The sequence below is a fragment of the Rhamphochromis longiceps genome, linkage group LG3, assembly GCF_057381845.1.
Source record: "Rhamphochromis longiceps isolate RC_006_pf linkage group LG3, R_longiceps_female_GT1.1, whole genome shotgun sequence".
Lineage (NCBI taxonomy): Eukaryota > Metazoa > Chordata > Actinopteri > Cichliformes > Cichlidae > Rhamphochromis > Rhamphochromis longiceps.
The window spans coordinates 67,273,278-67,292,107 of record NC_140559.1 but is presented as its reverse complement, the minus strand read 5'-3'; the positions used below and the strand labels follow the sequence as shown (position 1 = coordinate 67,292,107).

Here is an 18,830-nt window from a genome sequence, read left to right as displayed (position 1 = left end):
GCAGCCAGGGATCAAACCTCCAACCTTCCAGTCAGTAATTCTACCTGCTGAGCTACAGTCTGTACTTCCTGAACAACACACCCTCCTTTTGTTTCTTTATTTCCAGTAGCAACCAGGACCATAATGAACCCTGACTCCAACAGACACTCAGGATCCACCTGCCCAGTAAGTCACCCGCTAACTGCAACTATCAGAGCCCTGACCTTCTGCAGAGACGAGTCACACTGAACACAGCAAGTGTCCCTGCTCTCAGATACAAAACCTGCCTTTAAAAGTTCAGAGTAATGAAATCAGCAGTTCTGATTCTAGAATTTGTAGTCTCACACACTTGTGCACTTATTTATTTTAAAGTCACTCTAGCACAGATTTCTTTAGCCAAATGTCTTTCTGTGTCTTCCATACAAACGTTAAACATGCAAACACTCAACACAGCAACACTGAAAGCATTTGAGTGTAACTTTCATTCAAATCAAACTTTATACACAATTACAATAATGGGAAAAAAAAAGACAATCTAAATAGTAATACACAACAACCACTGCAGAAATAAATAAAAGAAAACCAAACACAATCCAGACATAAATACACAAATATATTTAAATCTATGTATTTATACATTTTAATATGATGTAAAAGAATACAAATACAAAACCTATCAAACTACCAATATATAAAAAACAAGATCAGAATCAGAGAGACTTTATTTATCCCCAAGGGGCAATTAACCAACACCAGAGCAGCATGATGTTGAAGATAAGCACAATTTGAACAGGCAATAAGAGTGTCATGATCCGGAGTCTGTGACTCCGTGTTTATGTTTTAGTTTATTATTATTCTGTGGTTTTGGTTACCTTGGGTATTTGTACTCTTCTGTTTCATGGTTCATGTTCCTATGTTCTGTGTCCCCCTGTCTGTGTTAAGTTGGTGTGTTATGTCATTACGTGTATGTGTTTCCTGTTTTACTTTGAAGATCCGTGTCTGTTCTCAGTGTGTTCAGTTTACTTTTCCCCTGTCTCGTCAGGTCGGATTACTCCAGCTGTGCCCTCCTTTTGTATCTCATTCCCTCATTATCCTTCTGTGTATTTAAACCTCGTGTCTGCCTCTGTTAGTTGCTGGTTCGCCTGTGTTGTTCCCCTCGGTCTCCCTGCATCTGCCGTACCTCCCTGCATCTTTGTTCTGGTTTGTTTTGCCCAGCTTAGGTTTTCCTGTTTCATGTTCACCTGCCACTTCTGTTTGTATCTACTCCTGTTCAATAAATATTCACCTGCACCAGAGCTGCCGCATTTTGGGTCCTTTCTACAAACTCCACACGTCTGCCACACCGGACATGACAAAGAGTGAGATAATAAATACACAGTATATACAGTTTTAAAATTACACAGTTTTAAAATTAAAGTGACTGAAGGTGAATAAATAACTGTAAGCGACTAAAAGTGAGTAAAGTGTTGGTAGTATAAGAGTGTAGTTTATGTTTCTGGTGTGGGAAATGTTCTTATCGGCTCCTCCTCCTCTCAGTGCTGCAGGAAATGCAGCGGAGGCGTCGCCCAGAGGGGAGCCATTGAAATGGGGGGTGAAGAATGTGAGAGGGGTCGTTGATGATTTTGGCTGCCTGTCTAAGGGCCTGTTGGCTGAAAACCTGCCAGAGTTCTGACAGGCAGGCCAATGATTTTAGAGCACACTGATGCTGCAGTCTGTTCCTGTATGAAGGCTGAGGGAGTGGAACCAGCAGGTGATGGAGAAGGTCATGATGCTTTCCAGGAAGGCGTAGTAGAAAGTCATCATGATGGGTGTGCTGACTCCAAAGCAGTTGAGTTTCCTAAGGAGGTTTAGCCGTTGGTTTCATTTTACATTCACCGATTTTCACTAAGCTTAAGTTCACACAGCAGAGAAGTTTGTGTCTGACTCAGTGACTGCAAGGTGCTGCGCAGGTCCTGTGGCTGCAACCCAAAAGCATCCCTACCTTGTGTTTGTTTAGATGCAACTTTGCAAACCTAAGCTGTACTGCCATATCATTGTTAGAGAGGAGGAAAGCTTTCCAACAAGCAGCACTGCATGGTCTAGGATTCATCTGCTGGGACGGCCACTGCTGCACTGTGTTGAATCCTCCAGAGCAACAAATTACCAAAACTTCTGTTTTTAAAAAGATGCTCACACTCGCTGATCCATTTATTAGTTACTGTGAAGTCCGACCACAGCAGGACTCTGAGGACTGGACCCTCACACGTCTGTACTTTGTGCTTCTACCCAACTTTACATTGATGTGCTAACTTTAGCTACCAAACACAGTGATGTAGAGATGTGATTCTACAGTGAGGTTATACAAACAGCTGGTGCGAGTCCTGTTTACAGACAGAACCACAGAGAAAAACATAACCTGGTGGAGTTCCTGTGTCGCTCTGTTAGCTCCTCAACACAGAGCAACATGAACGTTACGACGCACCTCGTACTGCTCTGATTTAACTGTGAGCTGAGGCACCAGAGCCAAAAGCTCAGCGATGGCTTGAACCACCTCTGGCTGTGAGTGACAGCTGAGCTCAGGCCAAACAGTTCTCCATGCTGAGATAATATCCACCACCTGAGAAAGAAAGATTTGTTTTAAGACCAGAACTTTGGAAAAGATTCAAAAGTTATGATCCAGAAACATGATGATTCCTGAATTTAAAGAGACAAATGAAGCGCCTTGAGGCGACTTTTGTTGTGATTTGGCGCTATATAAATAAAATTGAATTGAATTGAATTGAATTGAAATGGAGACAGACGAGGTACCTCTGCTCGACACAGCTCCTGTGGTCCCTGCAGGATGAGAGCAGCCGGGGTTGCCAGGTCTGGTCTGTTGCACTGTTTTAAAGTGAGTGAAATGGCAGCCACCATGTCCCCTGCATGCTGGTAAGGCCTGGTTAACACACACATCAGCGTGAACAAAGTGGGAAATGTGTTTCTTCTAATTTTGTTACTATTTTTATTTAAGAAAAAAAGCATTAAAAGTGCCAGGACACGTGTAAGTAAGTAAATGCCAAACACAGCTTCTTATCATTGCAAACTCTTATGGCTGCAAATGTTTTACAATAAAAGCAAACGTAAGCATTTGTGAAAACAACGAAACAGCTCAATGATTTGCTAAATTTGTACTGTAGCATCCATCCAGAGGGTTTCCCAGGTTTTCACTAATGCTGGCAAAAAAAGCTGCATGTACATGTTAGCAGGCGTAACAGGCCCCGGGAGGATGAACAGTGTGCACCAGCTGGTTAGAACAAAGGAAATAATCAAATAAAATCATCGTTTTATTTCATCAACACACATAAAGGCCAGTTCACAAAAATTCACAAGCATTAGCTAACAGCTAACATGTAAAGGACGTGTGCAGGAGCCTGGATGCAGTTTGTGGAGTTTATATGATCAACATAGTTTGGGTTGAAGGTTAAAAGTATAAAGTTATGGCTCACTTGCTTAGAGTTGTATTATATGGGAAGCAATGCTTACAGACTGACATAGTTTGATTTCTTTTGCTTCAAATGTATACTTTTATTTTGATAGTCTGGCAGAGACAGGAAGTTAGGCGAGAGGCGAGTGGAGCTGCCTCTCAGTCTCTCTGCTTGAACTGAACTTTTTAAGACTTTGATCCTTCTGGATTCAGGCACGTGTAGCTGCTCTGGACATTTGTACAGAAATATTTAAAACTGGACTCCTGCTGACTTTTGGAGAAACAGGGACTCAGTGGAGCGTCGAGCTGAGGCTTCATTCACTGGAAAGCTACAAAGTGCATTCATTTATCTTAACAAGCAAAGTTGATGTGATGTGACCAAAGCTGAAAAACCAAATATTTCTATTTTTCTGAACTTTCATCAGCTTGCTGAGCAGAAACATCTATGAAGAGTCCAGTCAGTGATTATTACTCATTAGAAGGGAAGATGAAGAATCCTGGTGTTGGAAGCTCACACTGTCTGCACTGTGCATGCAAAGTCCACTGAATGAATGAACCAGTGAATGTAGGAAGTGCCCACTGTTTCTGTAAGTATGGGAGGACCCACCTCTCTCTACAGATGTCCCTGACACAGGCGGCCCTGGCCAGGATCTGCTCCCACTGGGCGTCCCTCCCCAGCACCACCCTGCTGTCCTGCTGGCTCATTAGACGCTGCAGCTCTGGGTAGACCCGGTCCTTACAGACATGACCAAAGCAGCACACAATCAAAGACAAACAGAAGCTGTGAACACATGAATATGACATTTATAGTAATGCGTTATTATTGCAAACCTGTTTCTTCCACAGAGCGGTCATGAGGCGCAGTCCCACTGCTCTCAGCTTGGGGGAGCCGGCCAGCATGTGCAGACTGTGCAGCACGATCGGGAAGCAAAGCTGGAATATTACAGCACATATGAGCTTTTTTTTTTTTTTTTTTTTTTTTTTTCTTTTTTTTAAATGACATCAGAAACAGCAGTATGCGACATTACGTGATGGCAGAGCTTCAGTTCATCCTTTGTCTTTTTTTTTTTTTTTTTTTTAATAAATAGGACAGGGGGAATGAATGAGAGAGAGAGGGGGAGAGAAAGAAAGAAAACCAAAGGGGAGAAGAGACGGTGAGAAGGGGGGGGAAGAGAGACAAAAAAAAAACAAAAAAAACCTCCTGGGTCACCTGTATGGAGAAAAAAAACAAACAAACAAACAAACAAAAACAAACAGAGGAGACAGCAAACAACAAAGAGCAACATAATAATAGAGAAAACAAAGCACCATCACAATAAACTAGCTAGTCATAGATATCAGTATTTACTAAGTAATAAACGATATTGTGCAGCACGCAAGATAGACAGCGCACAGTGTGCTTTGAGGCAGCAGCCAAGAAAGCTTTAGTCCGCGTCTGTGAATACCCATGTGTGCATACCTGTGTGGATCAGCATGCTTGCATTCCAAAGGTTTCTCCATGTAATGATCTGCTAGGGAGTGTGGGGGGGCCACAGACCCGTCCTCCAGGGTGTGAAGCGGGTATGGAGGAGATCAAAACTCCAGACATCCAGAGGCCCCCAGAACACAAGAGACCATGGAAGACCAACAGAGGGGCAGCCGCGCCACTGTTCCAGTAAGAGCTGAGGAGAGTCCCAGATGAGGGCTCGCCCAGCAGCCGCGGAGCAGAAGTCAGGGGGAGTTGCAGTGACGCGCCCGTGAGCTCCGCCGGCCCCCAGCTGCGCCTGAGTGACCGAGCCCTAGGCCGAGAGGCCGGGGGCACCCCACCTCCAAAGGGGCCCGAGCGAGCCCCAGGCCCCAGGCCCCGACAAGCGGCCGCCAAGGAGTGAGCCGGTGTGTACCCGGACGCCCACCCCCAGACACAAAGAACCACCAACACACCGACACCTGAGGGAGTCCGCCACCGGCAGGGGAAGTGGTGGTGGGTGGAGATAGGCCTCCAAACCTTGGAGGGCCTGAGGTGTCCCCAGAGAGGTGGCGTCTGATACCCAACCTGACATATAGACACAGACATACAGGCACACACAGACACAAACATCCATTCCCACCCTCATGAATGGCACATATGATCAGAGCCAAGTTTACAAGAGAAACACACGGTTAACGCTGAAGAAGGCAGATGTTAGTTATTCACTGTTATTGGTGGATTGTGCTCACAGGCTGGTATTTGGGACACGCGGGTCACTGGTTTTTAAACTCTAGAAGCCTCCTGGATGAAGAGAAGCTCCTCAGACTACATGACCTGGATGACCCCACAGATAAAAGCTCATCTGTGTGTATGATGGACTAAAACACACTGTGAGCACTCAGATGAAGTAGAAAGGTGCTGCTGATGTTCCAGCCCCGTCTCCAGACGCTCACAGTCAGTACAGGTTCTTCTTAGTCGTGCTGCGTACCTTATGAGTGCCGAGGTTTGGCAGGCTTGTGAGAACAGCGAGAGCCAGGACGGGATTCTTTTCTTTGGTCAGTTTGAACAAAAGAAGCAGCACGAGGGGCGGGACCTGCAGAGGGAAACACCCACATCAGCAAACACACCAACCAAACATTAAATGCACTTTGTCAGACCGTACAGAGGCTGCATCACTGACCTGTACGTGCACACAAACCGACAGCTTCACAGGATGTTCAGCATAAACAGATAGAGCAGGGTTGAGTCTGCCCTTGTGATACTAAATGTGTGGTGCCCATCTTGTACTCTGCAGTCAGTTAAAGCTTCAAAGATCACACATGAAGTCCTGACACTTTAGTATGAGACAGGTTACAAATAAGGAAACAGTGAGACAGCATCACGGTCCTTAGGTACACCGCGCTGCTGTGCAATGTCACAGCTTAATTACCACCACACACCTAATGGCACTCCGAGCCTTAACTGTTGCAGAGCGACCGCTTCACCTGCACGGCCTGAGAGCGAGAGGGAGGGACAAAGAAAATAAAGCTCAGCGATGACACGTTTAATGCTGTCGAGCCAAAAACATCACTTTGAATCAACATCACTGCAGTAAATCATCATTAAGGTTTCATAGTGGTTAGCTTCTGGCTTTTCCTGTAACAAAGACCTGCTGCTGCACATTTAAGATGACAAGTACGAGCGAGCAGAGATCTCCAGAGGACTCAAATATGCCAACAACATTCAACCAGTGCATCCAAACACCAGTGTGTGCAGCACTCTGGGAGCAATTAGAGCAGAAGGTGAATCCTCTGGGGCCCGGTGCACGCTTGAGTAATGAGGGGCAACTTCACACTTCATCTGCAGCTAGTGACTCCAACACAAGTCCAGAGGGAGGTCTGTCCCCTTAGAGCACTCCCTAACCTGTCCCTTTATACGGCAGCAGATCAGCAGCAATCGCACAGCAGTGACAGCTTTTATCTTCCTGCTGATCTGAAGCATTTCAAAGTCATGTGTTGGTGCCAAAACACCAGGTTATCAACATGTGTTTACTGCTCTTAGAAAGACAAACACAAGCTAGCTCCCTTACATACAACATATCTACATGTCAGAGGGAACAACATGCATTACTTTATATTCAGTCCACAGATCTAAGAGAACAGTTGTGTGGGTTATCTACCTGGCAGGGGTCGGCAGCAGCGACAGCCTGGCTTGCTTTCAAAGCCAGCTGGCAGATGTTTTCCTGACCCATGATGATGAGATAAGTCACAATCACGACAAGAGAGGAGGACAGGCGCTGGCTGGACGACAGGGCAGAGCTGACCGCCAACAGCCAATCGGTCGCTGCTGCTGGATTGTTGGCCACTTTGCGCAGTACCGACAAATAGGGATGGGTATTGATAAGATTTTCACGATTCCGGTTCCATTTTCGATTCTTTATCGATTCTGTTTAAAAAAGGAGAACACTAAGGTCGATTAGCTTAGAACTTTGTTTTATATCTTCTCTTTGAACAAGGTAGAAATTTAGGAGTAACATGGCCTTACAAACCCAACAGTGAGATCTTAAGAGATCCACAGCCTACGGCTCTTCAATGGGGTGTCACAGGGTCCCCAGGAAAGAAAATTGTAAATGTAAAATAAATATTCTTCTGTAGCAATAACACAAGAATATCCAGTAATATCCCTGCCTACAATTAAACACATTCACTTACCGAAAATCGGTGCAAGCCTTTGACCACAAACTGAGTCACTGCTCGGTGACGTTCGTCTATCCTGGCCTGAAAGAAGACGCTACCGGCAGACTGCAGCGAGAACTGCCAACATCTGAGCCAGACTCTGTCTCTCTCATCATGGTCACTTAAATGCACAGTGATGGCAAGTTTGTAATAAGGCAGATCGCACTAACATAATATGCACTGTTAGTTGATGATTTACCTGCCGCATTAACGGGAGAGGACGTGCAAACGTTACCGCTGCTGCTGGGTTGAGATTCACGAGTCCGGAGCGGAATTAAAAACACGACATTCATTTAAAGTTATCGTGTGTTATAATATATATAATATATATAATATAAAGTTCTTCCTCTCAAACAAATATTCCAAAATGTTTGTCCCAAACAAAGGAAACCAAGATTACCATCCACCCACTAACTAAACAACACTTTAGGTTTTCTTACATATTTTAATAAGAATTTATGCTTCTTGATGTTATGCAAACAGAATATTTTGCACAAATAGAAATTCTCTTTGAGTTGGACTGAATGAATTTCACTTAATCTGATAATAATATTGATAATAATAACAATTATTTATTAAATATACTAAACAATGAGGGGATGAGCACGTCTGTTTCAACAGCATCAGTAAACACATATTGCTTTTGAATACTATTAATATACTAACACAGTAACCCAACCCCCTCCCCAAACACACCCAGTCCCACCCACCTGCTGTTACCATAACGATAAGCCAGGCTGTACTGTCCACCTGCTACCAGCAGCCTGTTTACTGGCTCCCAAAAACAGGAACAGGTAAGTCAGCACCTGTTCATCTTATCAACAGCTTATTTACTACAATATGTAGAACAGAGTTACTGACCAGTCAGAGCAGCGTGACAGTGCACACACACACACACACACACACACACACACACACACACACACACACACACACACACACGCAAACACACACACACACACACACACACACACACACACACACACACACACACACACACACACACACACACGCAAACACACACACACACACACACACACACACACAGTGTGTTTAAACAGTGTGTCTGTCAGAAAAGGCTAAAAGTCACAGGCTGACAGGAAACTGCAGGCTTACAGAGAGTTTGCAGAAGTGAAAGCAAAGTCTAGGTTATTTTGAGCAGCAGGCTAGACAAGGCTATTTGAATTACTAGGTTATTCAAAAATGATCATTGCTTTAACAATGTAACAGATAGCTTTGAGAAGGCCTTAAGATGCTTATGCACACAGTTATTATGTTTAGTAGAGGTTCTTGATTAAAACATTTATTCAACATAGTACATGTAGTTTCAGTTAGGTTACACATAAAGATGAGCCTCTGTTCTGGTGAAAGGTCAGAAGTGCAACAGGTGAATTGAGAAAGAGTATTTAAGGACAAGACACAGACAGTTAGTAGGTGAGAGATGAAGAGAGCATGTGAGGTCAACACACACACACACACACACTCATTAGTTAGATTTATTTATAGGAAAGAGGTTAGTCATGTCTGGTTGTAACTGCGAAAGTGTCTCTGTAAAAGAGGAACCGTTCCTTGTTGTCTCGGCAAGAAAGAGGAACAAGACAAGAACTGAAAGGTAGACAGGAAGGGCCAGCCATGAAAATAGAAGATGATGTTCTTTCGAACTGTGTTAAAAGTCATTGTGGTGTTGATTTGACGTATGTATAAAATGTATCTGTGACGCATGAAGGGGTGTCAGTAATCAAACCCTGATGGTATAAAATAATTGTTTGTGCTTTTAGTAAGTCGAAGATCAATTGCTGTCTGCGTACAGAGTTGATTTCCCACACGTGTGTATTCATTAAAATCATTGTTTGACCAAGATCTTCTGGACCATGGTGGTTTGTACTCTCCTTCCTCAATTTTTGAACCTTAACACCTGTGAACGAAACAACACAAACAGTGAGTACAGAAGGTCTTAGAGAGCGGCTACGTGACCGTGCGTTAAAATGCACGTACGTGAGTGCGCAAGCTGTGCGTGTAGATGCAAGCTACCTGGTTTCTACACCAATTTTTCTTTATGGTGTGTGTGTGGGTGGGTTTTGTTTTTTTTGTTTTTTTTAAAAGGAGGATTAAGCAGGTTCTCCACCGAAAGGAGGGTTTAAAACGTTTTTCTCCGCCTCTGAGGGCGTTGAGTGTTGGTTTCTTTCCCAAAAGGAAGTCAGAGCTCTTGTTGGTGCCTATTTTGTGTGTGCAGGCCAGACGTGGTCTGTGTGAGTCTGATTGTTGTTTTGTATGCAGTCACTTTTAAGCTGATGAGCAAGCTACACATTTTCAGAGCAGGAGCTGGTTGAACGCATCAGAGGGAGGGAAACAGAGCGATGATAACTCGAGCATGCAGCTGTCCGTGAGTTCAGTTTCTTCCTCACACCTCAGATGGGCAACAGCTTTTCTGCATCCTGATTCATGTGTGTGAGACTTTTGTAACATCAGCATCATGTTTTTGTTTTGGCAAAAAGCAGGTGATTGTGTCTGACGTCTGATGTGTGTGAGTTACAGAGAGGTGTGAAAGTATGTGTGTGTGTGAAGTGGTGTTGAACTGGGGCAGAGATGATTCTGCAGGTCACCTTCTACCCCAGTGGACACAAAAGAAATAAAATAGTTGTGTTGTTGATGAAAAAAAAACAATGATAACATGAAGAGTGTTTCTCAGCCTGAAACAGCTACAATCTCACTTTATGTTTGTAAGGAAGGAGAGTTCAAAAAAAGGGGGAGAGAGATGTGTGTTGTTTAAGCAGTGATGAGAATAATGAAAATGTCTTAGTTTGTCACTTTCGGTGAAAAGCAGACCTGGATCAATTTTCCATGAGCAGCAGTTGGAAGAAAATTATAGGTTAACATCATTAGGAAACACTCAGGCCGAGTTTTGGCTGAATTGTGTTTACAGCTTAACTCCTATGTGTTCCTCACCCTGTAAAAACAAGCTCCAAGGAAGCTAACCTCTCCTTGAAGATAAGGAGTGCAGTTCCAGAAGCACAGGCATGAACATCAACAGTTGACAGCAGGCCAAGAGACAACAGCAGAGTCCTGAGAGAGGCCCAGCAGCAGTGTGTGCAAACGGCATCAAAGAGAAAGAAAACCCATCATCATGGATGGATGGAGATGCGTTTCCAGCAAGCTGCAACTTCACTGTGTGTGAAGATGACTTTTGAGGAGACTGTCTGAGTGACATTTGCCATGTTTGGAGTGGAATGGCAAGATGAGACAGTGAGGATGAACCAGGACAAAGCTGAAGAAAACTGACTGCCATTGGACTGCAAAGTGGGAGAGGAGAACAGAGTGGAGGGAGCAGGTGAGAACACAGAGGAAGTCTGTTGTTTAGTGTGGGAAATCAAAAAGTGGGTTAGCAATCCTGGGAAAAAGGAAACTGACTGCTTTAAGGGGAAAATTGAGAAGAGGTCTGGACCACAAAATGAGAAAAGTACACAAAACACACACAAACAGAAAATGTATCAACCATACTAACCCTACATACACATACAATGAAACTCATGAAGACCAGACAGAGTCTAAGCATGAGATTCTGTTTGTCATCTTGTCCAAGTCACTAGTAAGATGAAAGTGATACATAAACTAGTGGACGAATATCATTTTGGAGGACAGATGGTTGCATCATAGAGGAGAAAACAGGATGCTGATGAGGGGTCTTGAATGAGTGAGCTGAGTGAGCTGATTGTTGAGTTTCTGGTGTGTGAAGAAGTTTTAACATGGCACACATTTGGTTACATGAGAAGAAACTCATTATGTGATGAGACAACAGGGTTATGTTGTGTGGTGTGAGGTGTGTGGCTGAATGTTTGAGATTAATCTGGCTGATGATTTGTCTTTCGTTGCAAAGTTGAACCTGCCAGTTAGGTTTGGTATGATTTCCCCTCCTGGGATGAAGAACACGTGTCATGACTTAACAAGGCCTTTCTTTCTTTTTTCCTTTTTATTCTGTTACTTTCACAGTGCACTGAAAGTTTGTTGCTAAATCTCTGTCATTTAAAGCACATCTGAACATTTGAACAGGAAGAACTACACAACATGTTGTCGGGAACGGTTGCAAAGTGAGTTTCTCCAAAATTAAAATGGGTTCAGGAGAAAGCCACTTATTGGGACAATTAGGAAGCGAGTCCCTGTCTAAAAGGATTCAGCGGTAATCCAGTCTAAATTCTTTTTCTTTTTTTGAAATGGCGTCATATTGCTGAGGGTGGAAACGAAATGCGGCGATAGATTCCACTATCAGCACTGAATGAATAAAAAATGAGTGAAAAAAATGGGGACCTGACTGGACTGCTGAAAGCTGACAAGAGTTGACTGACTTAACACCACTATGCAAAGGTTAACCCCCACCCAGATGTGACAAAGGGGTGGATGTATCTCTGTGTGTGTCTTTTGTTGCAGGAGCAGGAGGAGACCAGAGGAGGAAACGTTGGGTCACATGACTGTGTGAACTCTGCAAATTGAAGCTTTTAGCTGTAATTTTTCTGTGTGTCTGTGAATTTACCAGCAGTGTGTTATTCATGATCCTGTATTACTCACAATGCAGAGGTCACTGTGAGAAAGTGTGTACACACCTGCGCAGCACTAACATTTACATTACTTTTCTACAGCAGAGGGTTAATCATGTGATTTGATCATGTGATTTACAGCAGGACACAACTTAATAATGTTTTTCTACCACAGGATTACTGAGTTTTTGTGTGAAGGAAACTGTGTTGACAGGCTGTATGTTGGTGATGAAATTACACTGTGTTGTTGAGGAATGTGAATATTACAGTGGAGATGTGAATACAGTGTGAGAGACATCCTGTGTTGAAGCCAGTGTTACTTCTTTTACAGCAGAGTGTTAACTTTATGACCTTTTACAGCACCTCTGGAGTCTGGTGACCCAGGCCTGACCTAGGATGCTACTGCTAATGTTTCTCTAATGTGCTTGTAAAGGATTCAGCACAGACAGACAAGTGACAACTGAGCAGATGTGCAGGGTTATAGAATAGTTAAAATGGGCTCATTATCTGACCACTATTGAGCTCATAGTGATGAAACAAGTGAGTGACAAACTTCAGGAAAGTCACTGATTACAATGTGGGATGAAGTTGAGATGATCGATGATTTGGAGCAAATTATGGCAAAAAAGCAGGAGTTTAATGATTTAGAATGAACCTGCAATGATACTTGTCTCTGTGATGCTGAATACTTTATTACTCTTATGAGCTACAGTTGTTTGCAAATGTGAAGTTTGTTTTAACTTACAGGGTTTTGTCTACAGGCAAGGATACAGGCTCCGGGTGGAGCTGGGAGTTGAACAATCTTAACATTTAACCACTGACTAATGTTTCTTTGACACAGGGTTACAGGTTTGGAGTGAAGCTGCTCCAAGAGAAACCCTGGAGAATTTTTCAGAGAGAATGTGCAACATTCTTGTGCATGTCTCATTGTGTGGAGTTGACACATGGCGAGAGCCGTGTGGCAAAAGAGGAGTGTCAATTTTTAACTTGCAGGTGTCGTGAAGTGCTGTGAATAGGAGTGACTGATCGTCCACAAGATGGAAGCTGAGGCCTGGAGAGAGGCTTCAGGAGGATCATAGAGGAGCAGAGATCACCTTCAGCACAGCAGACATCCCACAGTGAGCTGTGCTACTGAGCTTCCAGAAGATCGTCGAGAGGAGACTTTGAACAGCAAACAACCAGAAGGAGTGAAAGAGATTCAACGCTGACGTTGAGGAAGACAACTAGGGTGTACGATGTGCTCTGCCCTAATTCTTCAGCGGCGTTGGAACAGAAGCAGAAGGATGAAGGGAGCGTGCCAAGCTCTAATCGACGGTGCAGAGAGGAAGTTCAGCGATGGAATTGTGATTCTGTGAACAGCACAGACGCCAGGGGACTGGGAAATAGCTGACAGCACTTTTCCCAAGGATGGAGATCACCTAAAGTGTGTCACTTTTCCATGCAGACTTGATACTGCAGAGGGGCTTTTGTTTACATTTGCATCATGTGTTAGACTTTTTTAATCTTTAATTTTAAATTGAAACTAACATTTAAAAACATTTGGTACAATGTGGAAAGAGGAAGAGTATTTCCACCAGGAGCAGAAACGTCTGACTCAGCATGACGATGCTGTTGGTGGATACTGAAGAGCTCAGCCTGTCAAGACAGGATTAGGTTATCGTTTCTAAAAATGTTTATTCAATTATATTCTGAGGCCAGTTATCTGGTATAATCTTTGGAAGTCTATTAAAATAAAAATAAAATCAGATGTGTGGTCTTTTGGTTGTTTTTGTTTTGTTCAATAAGCAGATGTTGGTGTTTCAGCAATGCAGTAACTTAAGTTTAAAAGGCTTGTTAGAAACTATGAAACACATCATACAGACTTGTGGACATTAGAAGACGACTAATAATCATCATGAATAAGACTAAAGGCAGGAAGGTGTCCTTTATAACTAATAATATTTATAACTAATAATATTAATATCATAGTCTGTCTGCAGCTGAGACAATACAAACTCAAACTGTGGGGAGAAGATTATATCACTTCAGTTTAAATTGACCTTAAGTGCCACATTTTCACAGACTTCTTTATTTACAGCATTTTTTTACGTGCTGTATAGATTATACAGTTAGGTCCATAAATATCTGGACAGAGAGAACTTAGTTTCTGATTTTGGTTCTGTACATACACTAAAATAAATTTTAAATGCAACAACTCAGATGTGTTTGAAGTGCAGACTTTCAGCTTTAATTCAGGGGGTTGAACAAAGAGATGCAGAAAAATGTGAGGAACTAAAGCATGTTCAACACAATCCCTTCATTTCAGGGGAAATGTAGAGGAAAAATTAGAAAAATTAAACAACTTAATGAAATTAATTAAATAATAAGATTGTCAGCTGATAACCAGCTTCATGCGACCGCTTATCCTGGTCCCAGTGTTAGGGTCAGTGAATCCAGTTAACAGAAAGATATCCTGGATATACTTGACTGACTTTTTAGACTCAAGATTAATAATCATTATAAAAATTATAGTCTAACATCCAGAAATCTGTACGATGTGTTTCATTATGTCTAACAAGCCTTGTACAGTTAAAGCTAACAGTTACTACATGACTGAAACACCAACATTATCTCTTTTATTAAAACATGCATATTAGGGCTGGTATCGTCACTCATTTCTAGAATCGATTCGATCCACGATTTGATTCAATTTGAATCGGGGAAATTTTGCCTCAGACAGTCAGAAATATTATAATTCAGATCATGCATCAGTACATTTCTATATTTTTATATCTATAAAAGAAATCTAACACTTGCGAGACTTTATCAAAGCTGTGAGCATCACAGCAGAGGCCTTTGTGTCAAAGTAGCTGAGGATCAAACAGAAAAACATGAAGGTTTTCCTGGCCTGGGATTTTATACAAATATTCTGCAGAACATCAAAAACGAAAGAAAACCATTAATGAACATATAAACATTACCTGATGCTGCTGACGTGAAGCAGAGCAAAGTTACAGAGGTTTGATTACAGACACAGCTGAGCATTTTGCAATTTTGCATCATTTTAAAAAGTTTTAATTTGTTCAGTATTGAACGGCAGAAATGAGGCTTTGTTTTCAGAAGTAAGTAAAAGAAAAAAAAACAGCGGCCAACAGGCTGTAAGAACGGTAGACTTGTGCATAACAAGCAAGCGAATAATGCAGAAAACAGGAAACTGTTCTAGAAGTACAGAGAGAGAGAGAGAGAGAGAGCTGTGCATGAAGTGTGATTTTATCCTGGTGGCAGAAAAACAATCAGAGGGAATTCATGACGATGTTTATGTGAAGCGTAGTTTGGAGCTTCTTTTGCTGCTGGTTTACTCAATATTGTTTGGAGAGACATCAAACCTGCAGCTTCAGAATCAGCGCAAAAAGGGCGTAAACACAAAGCGCGGAAACATCAGAATCAGCGAGCTGTCGGCTTTCAGCTCGTGTCCGTGCAGTCAGGTGAGAAAGTCACATCTCACTGATTCTGATGCGTCGGCGGCTCCGCGCTTTGTGTTTACGTCTTTGTGCAGAATCCGTGTTCCTGCTCTCATTTACTGTTTTAGCTGTTTGGTGGTTGTTGAAATTTTTGGAGGTTTAACCTGAGATTCTGGCGTTTTGGCCAAAATAAATTTATATTAAAAAATCGATTCAGGATTTTAATGAATCGATATCACGTTATCCATGCGAGAATCGATTTTAATCGATAAATCGACAATCAAACCCACCCCTGATGCATATAAACGGGTCACACTGCTTATTGAAACCCCCCAAAGATCAGATCTTAATCAGACAGATTTTGGTTTTTGTTTTCAAACTTTAGACTTTGCTTCTATTGGACTTTTTATCAGTAACACGTGCTTACTTTCTGCAGGAACAGTTAAAACTAACATAAATAAATAACTCCAGAGCTGATAGTCAGCAGGAGGTTTACAAGTTGTGGCCGCGTTGTCGGCGGTATGAGCTCGACCACTTGCAAGGTGAGCTGGCAGACATCACTGAACTCATCAGAGATGATCAGGTTCATTTTGACAAAGTGAGCAGATATTTAACCTCCTAGGACCTGGCGTCCACATATGTGGACATCCAACCCGTTCTCACTCCCAAAGCGTAACATTTTACGCTAGGTGACAAATCGTCACCATATTACGTTTTCGGCTACCCACCACGTTCCTAAATGACGACCTCGGAAAAAGAGGAAATATGAGAACCGTCTGGACTGAACCTACACATGTTCGCTCTTATTCTTCAAATCGCTTAGAAACACACTATTTAACATCATTAAAGTCCTGGTTAAGGTCAGGAATAAGGTTATGGTCAGGGCTAGGGATAAGGTTAGGTTTAGGGCTGGAATACAGGGCTGGAACGTCTACTCCCGCGGGAGCGTCATTGCACTGGATTCCAGCCATAACCCGCCGCGTACCATAAGAACGCCGAAGGTCTCCTTTCGCGTTCCTCAGGAACGCCGCGGGACGTGACAAAACGTCGACATGTTACGCCTCGGGAGTGAGAACGCTCTGGGACATCACATTTTGGGTTGTTTAGACCAAAATACTACATTTTGCTCTACAAGGGCCTGATATCCACTTACAAGGATGTTATACTGCCACTGTGCTATCGAAATTTTAGACAAATATCCTCATATGTGGCTCTCATTTTTCTGAGAAACAAAAATTTGGTAAAAAATTCTTTGTTTTTACATTCATCAGGTCCCAATCAGCCCAAATATCAAAGAGAAATTAAAAATGAATGCCATGGAGGAGTTCGGGTCTTAGGAGGTCAAAGATTATGCCACTACATTCTTGTCTAGAAGATATTAAAGTGTATTTGGTGACACACAAAAAAGGGTAAAGTGTAAGTATAGTTTGGGTCCACACATGTCCAAACCCTGGTGTGTAGGCCTACTTAGTTTTGAGAAATTGTCATGGGTCTGGGTGACCCAGGGCCTGTAAGAAGTTATGGACATGTGTGTTTTTGGTGCTGCTGTCTCCTGTTTCCATGTTTGTGTATCTAGGTGTGTGTGTGGGTGTGTCAGCCAGGAGCCTGGCCACACCTGCGGAGGAGAATTACTCACACCTGCAGCTGATCAAGCCTCGTCAGAGGAGCTACTTAGGAGTGTGGTGGAGCTGTCTCCGATGCTGGATCATCTTCACGTTAGTCTCTTGGCGAGTTAGTTAAGGTTAGTCTGCTGCATTGTGGTGTTGCTGACGGCTGCCTCTTTGTTATTCCCCAGGAGGAGTGTGGAGACGAGAGGGCAGCGAGCACGGGGTGCTCAGACACTGAGGAGCGGAGACAAAGAACACTAACACTGGCAAGAGGACATGTCAGAGTCGGGAACGCACTGGGGATTTATTGTTGTTTGGATTATTTTGCATCACTGTAAATAAACGCACTGACCTCATCAAAGAGTCCAGCATTTGGGTCGTCCTTCCCCTCATCATAGTCTGCCACGCAGGCCGTGACAGAAAAGCCCACTAAAAGAACACCCACCAGACCAAAGCAATGGTTTTGACTTGATCAGCATTAACCCCGCCCCCTGACTTTGATGGGTGAAGCTGACAAATAAAATGTATTTATGAACAGCGATGCAAGGCCAGGAGTAGCAACATGAATTAAATAAATACATCATTAAATAATTCATTAAATGTGTCAGTAAAATAATTAAAATAGAAAACAGATTCACTGTTATGTTTCTATTCTTACATTGCTGTGTGATCACTGTTCCCTCTGCTGACTGATGTGACCTTTTGTATCTCACACTGATACTTGTCATATTTGTATCTGCACCTAAAAGATAAAAAGTTTTCCATGCTAAAACACAGCTCCACCTCCTGCAGTTCTCCCTCTGAACCACTAGATGTCTCTGTTATCTAAATGAAGACGTGCAGCACAGCAAGCACAGCAGCGCTCAGATCACACGTGTCCTGTTATTATGTATAAAAGCATGAAACAGGTGAGACAGGTGGGATCAATATTAATGTTGTGGAAATATATGAAAAAGCAACAGAAGAGTGAAAACATTTCCTGTTTCTAGAAAGATCTTTCAGCTCATAGCTGGTCACAGACTGTATTTACAAGTGACAAACTGCAACTCTACAGTACATCTACAGTATATATCAAATATATTCTGTATTCAAATCTATTGAGTGATGTTTGAAAGTCTTTCCAGGTGAGTTTGATCCAGGAGGGTCTGAAGCCAGAGTCAGACAGAGACTGTGCAGAGACTGTAGAAGGACAGAGCAGCAGCAGAGCAGTCCAGATACACTGATGATCCTCTGTCAGATCCAGAGGGACACACAGGGATGATGCTGGACTCTACATTGTGTCTGACAGTGGAGCTGTTCTCAGAGCAGTTCACTCTGCAGCACTGACAGTCATCTGCACTTCTTCTCATTCCTCTGTCAGTCACTGCTGGATGAAGCTCTCCTCTCCACCTCCCAGTAACATGGCCCAGTCAGAGCGTCTCTACACACAAGCTGCTGCTGCTTCAACCTCTCTGGATCATCAGGACACAGCTCCTCCTCTCTCAGCACACACACCGTCCTGTTTACCATCATCACCTCCACCTGCAGAGAGAAGAAGGAAGAGCAGAGGAGATAAACGAGTGTTTCCAGAGACTCTTCATCAGCTGTCAGTCAGTGATGCAGCACATCCAGTATAAAGAGCAGCAGGGACTTCAGTGCTGGGACTGTACTAGGACTCATTGTTGCTTCACTT

General features: G+C 43.0%; 3 protein-coding genes across 3 annotated transcripts in view; all 3 read right to left on the bottom strand.

The window, feature by feature from the left end:
• LOC146676476 (protein NLRC3-like) overlaps window positions 1-18,830 on the bottom strand; it is a 455,324-nt gene that overhangs the window by 139,332 nt on the left and 297,162 nt on the right. The gene's annotated exons all lie outside the window — the stretch shown is intronic.
• LOC146676483 (focadhesin-like) lies at window positions 392-7,335 on the bottom strand. Its single transcript, XM_085402177.1, has 6 exons — window positions 7,027-7,335; window positions 5,857-5,961; window positions 4,253-4,354; window positions 4,029-4,156; window positions 2,767-2,893; window positions 392-2,575 (listed from the first exon to the last, which is right to left on the bottom strand). The coding sequence occupies exons 1-6, from the start codon at window positions 7,096-7,098 to the stop codon at window positions 2,408-2,410; spliced, it is 702 nt and encodes a 233-aa protein (XP_085258303.1). The 5' UTR covers window positions 7,099-7,335; the 3' UTR covers window positions 392-2,407.
• LOC146676482 (protein NLRC3-like) overlaps window positions 14,962-18,830 on the bottom strand; it is a 30,173-nt gene continuing 26,304 nt past the window's right edge. The window contains exon 7 of the mRNA XM_085400826.1: window positions 14,962-18,679. Coding sequence (XP_085256952.1) covers window positions 18,670-18,679 — 10 coding nt within the window. The 3' untranslated portion in view covers window positions 14,962-18,669. The remainder of the gene's footprint in view (window positions 18,680-18,830) is intronic.

What these genes read in the sequence shown, in the direction of transcription:
- LOC146676483 (XM_085402177.1), bottom strand. Translation starts at nt 7,098, where the DNA reads ATGGGTCAGGAAAACATCTGCCAGCTGGCTTTGAAAGCAAGCCAGGCT. An exon ending in AGGGACATCTGTAGAGAGAG is followed by an intron (nt 2,894 to 4,028) that starts GTGGGTCCTCCC and finishes TGTGTTAACCAG; the next exon opens with GCCTTACCAGCATGCAGGGG. An exon ending in AGGAGCTGTGTCGAGCAGAG is followed by an intron (nt 2,576 to 2,766) that starts GTACCTCGTCTG and finishes TTTCTTTCTCAG; the next exon opens with GTGGTGGATATTATCTCAGC.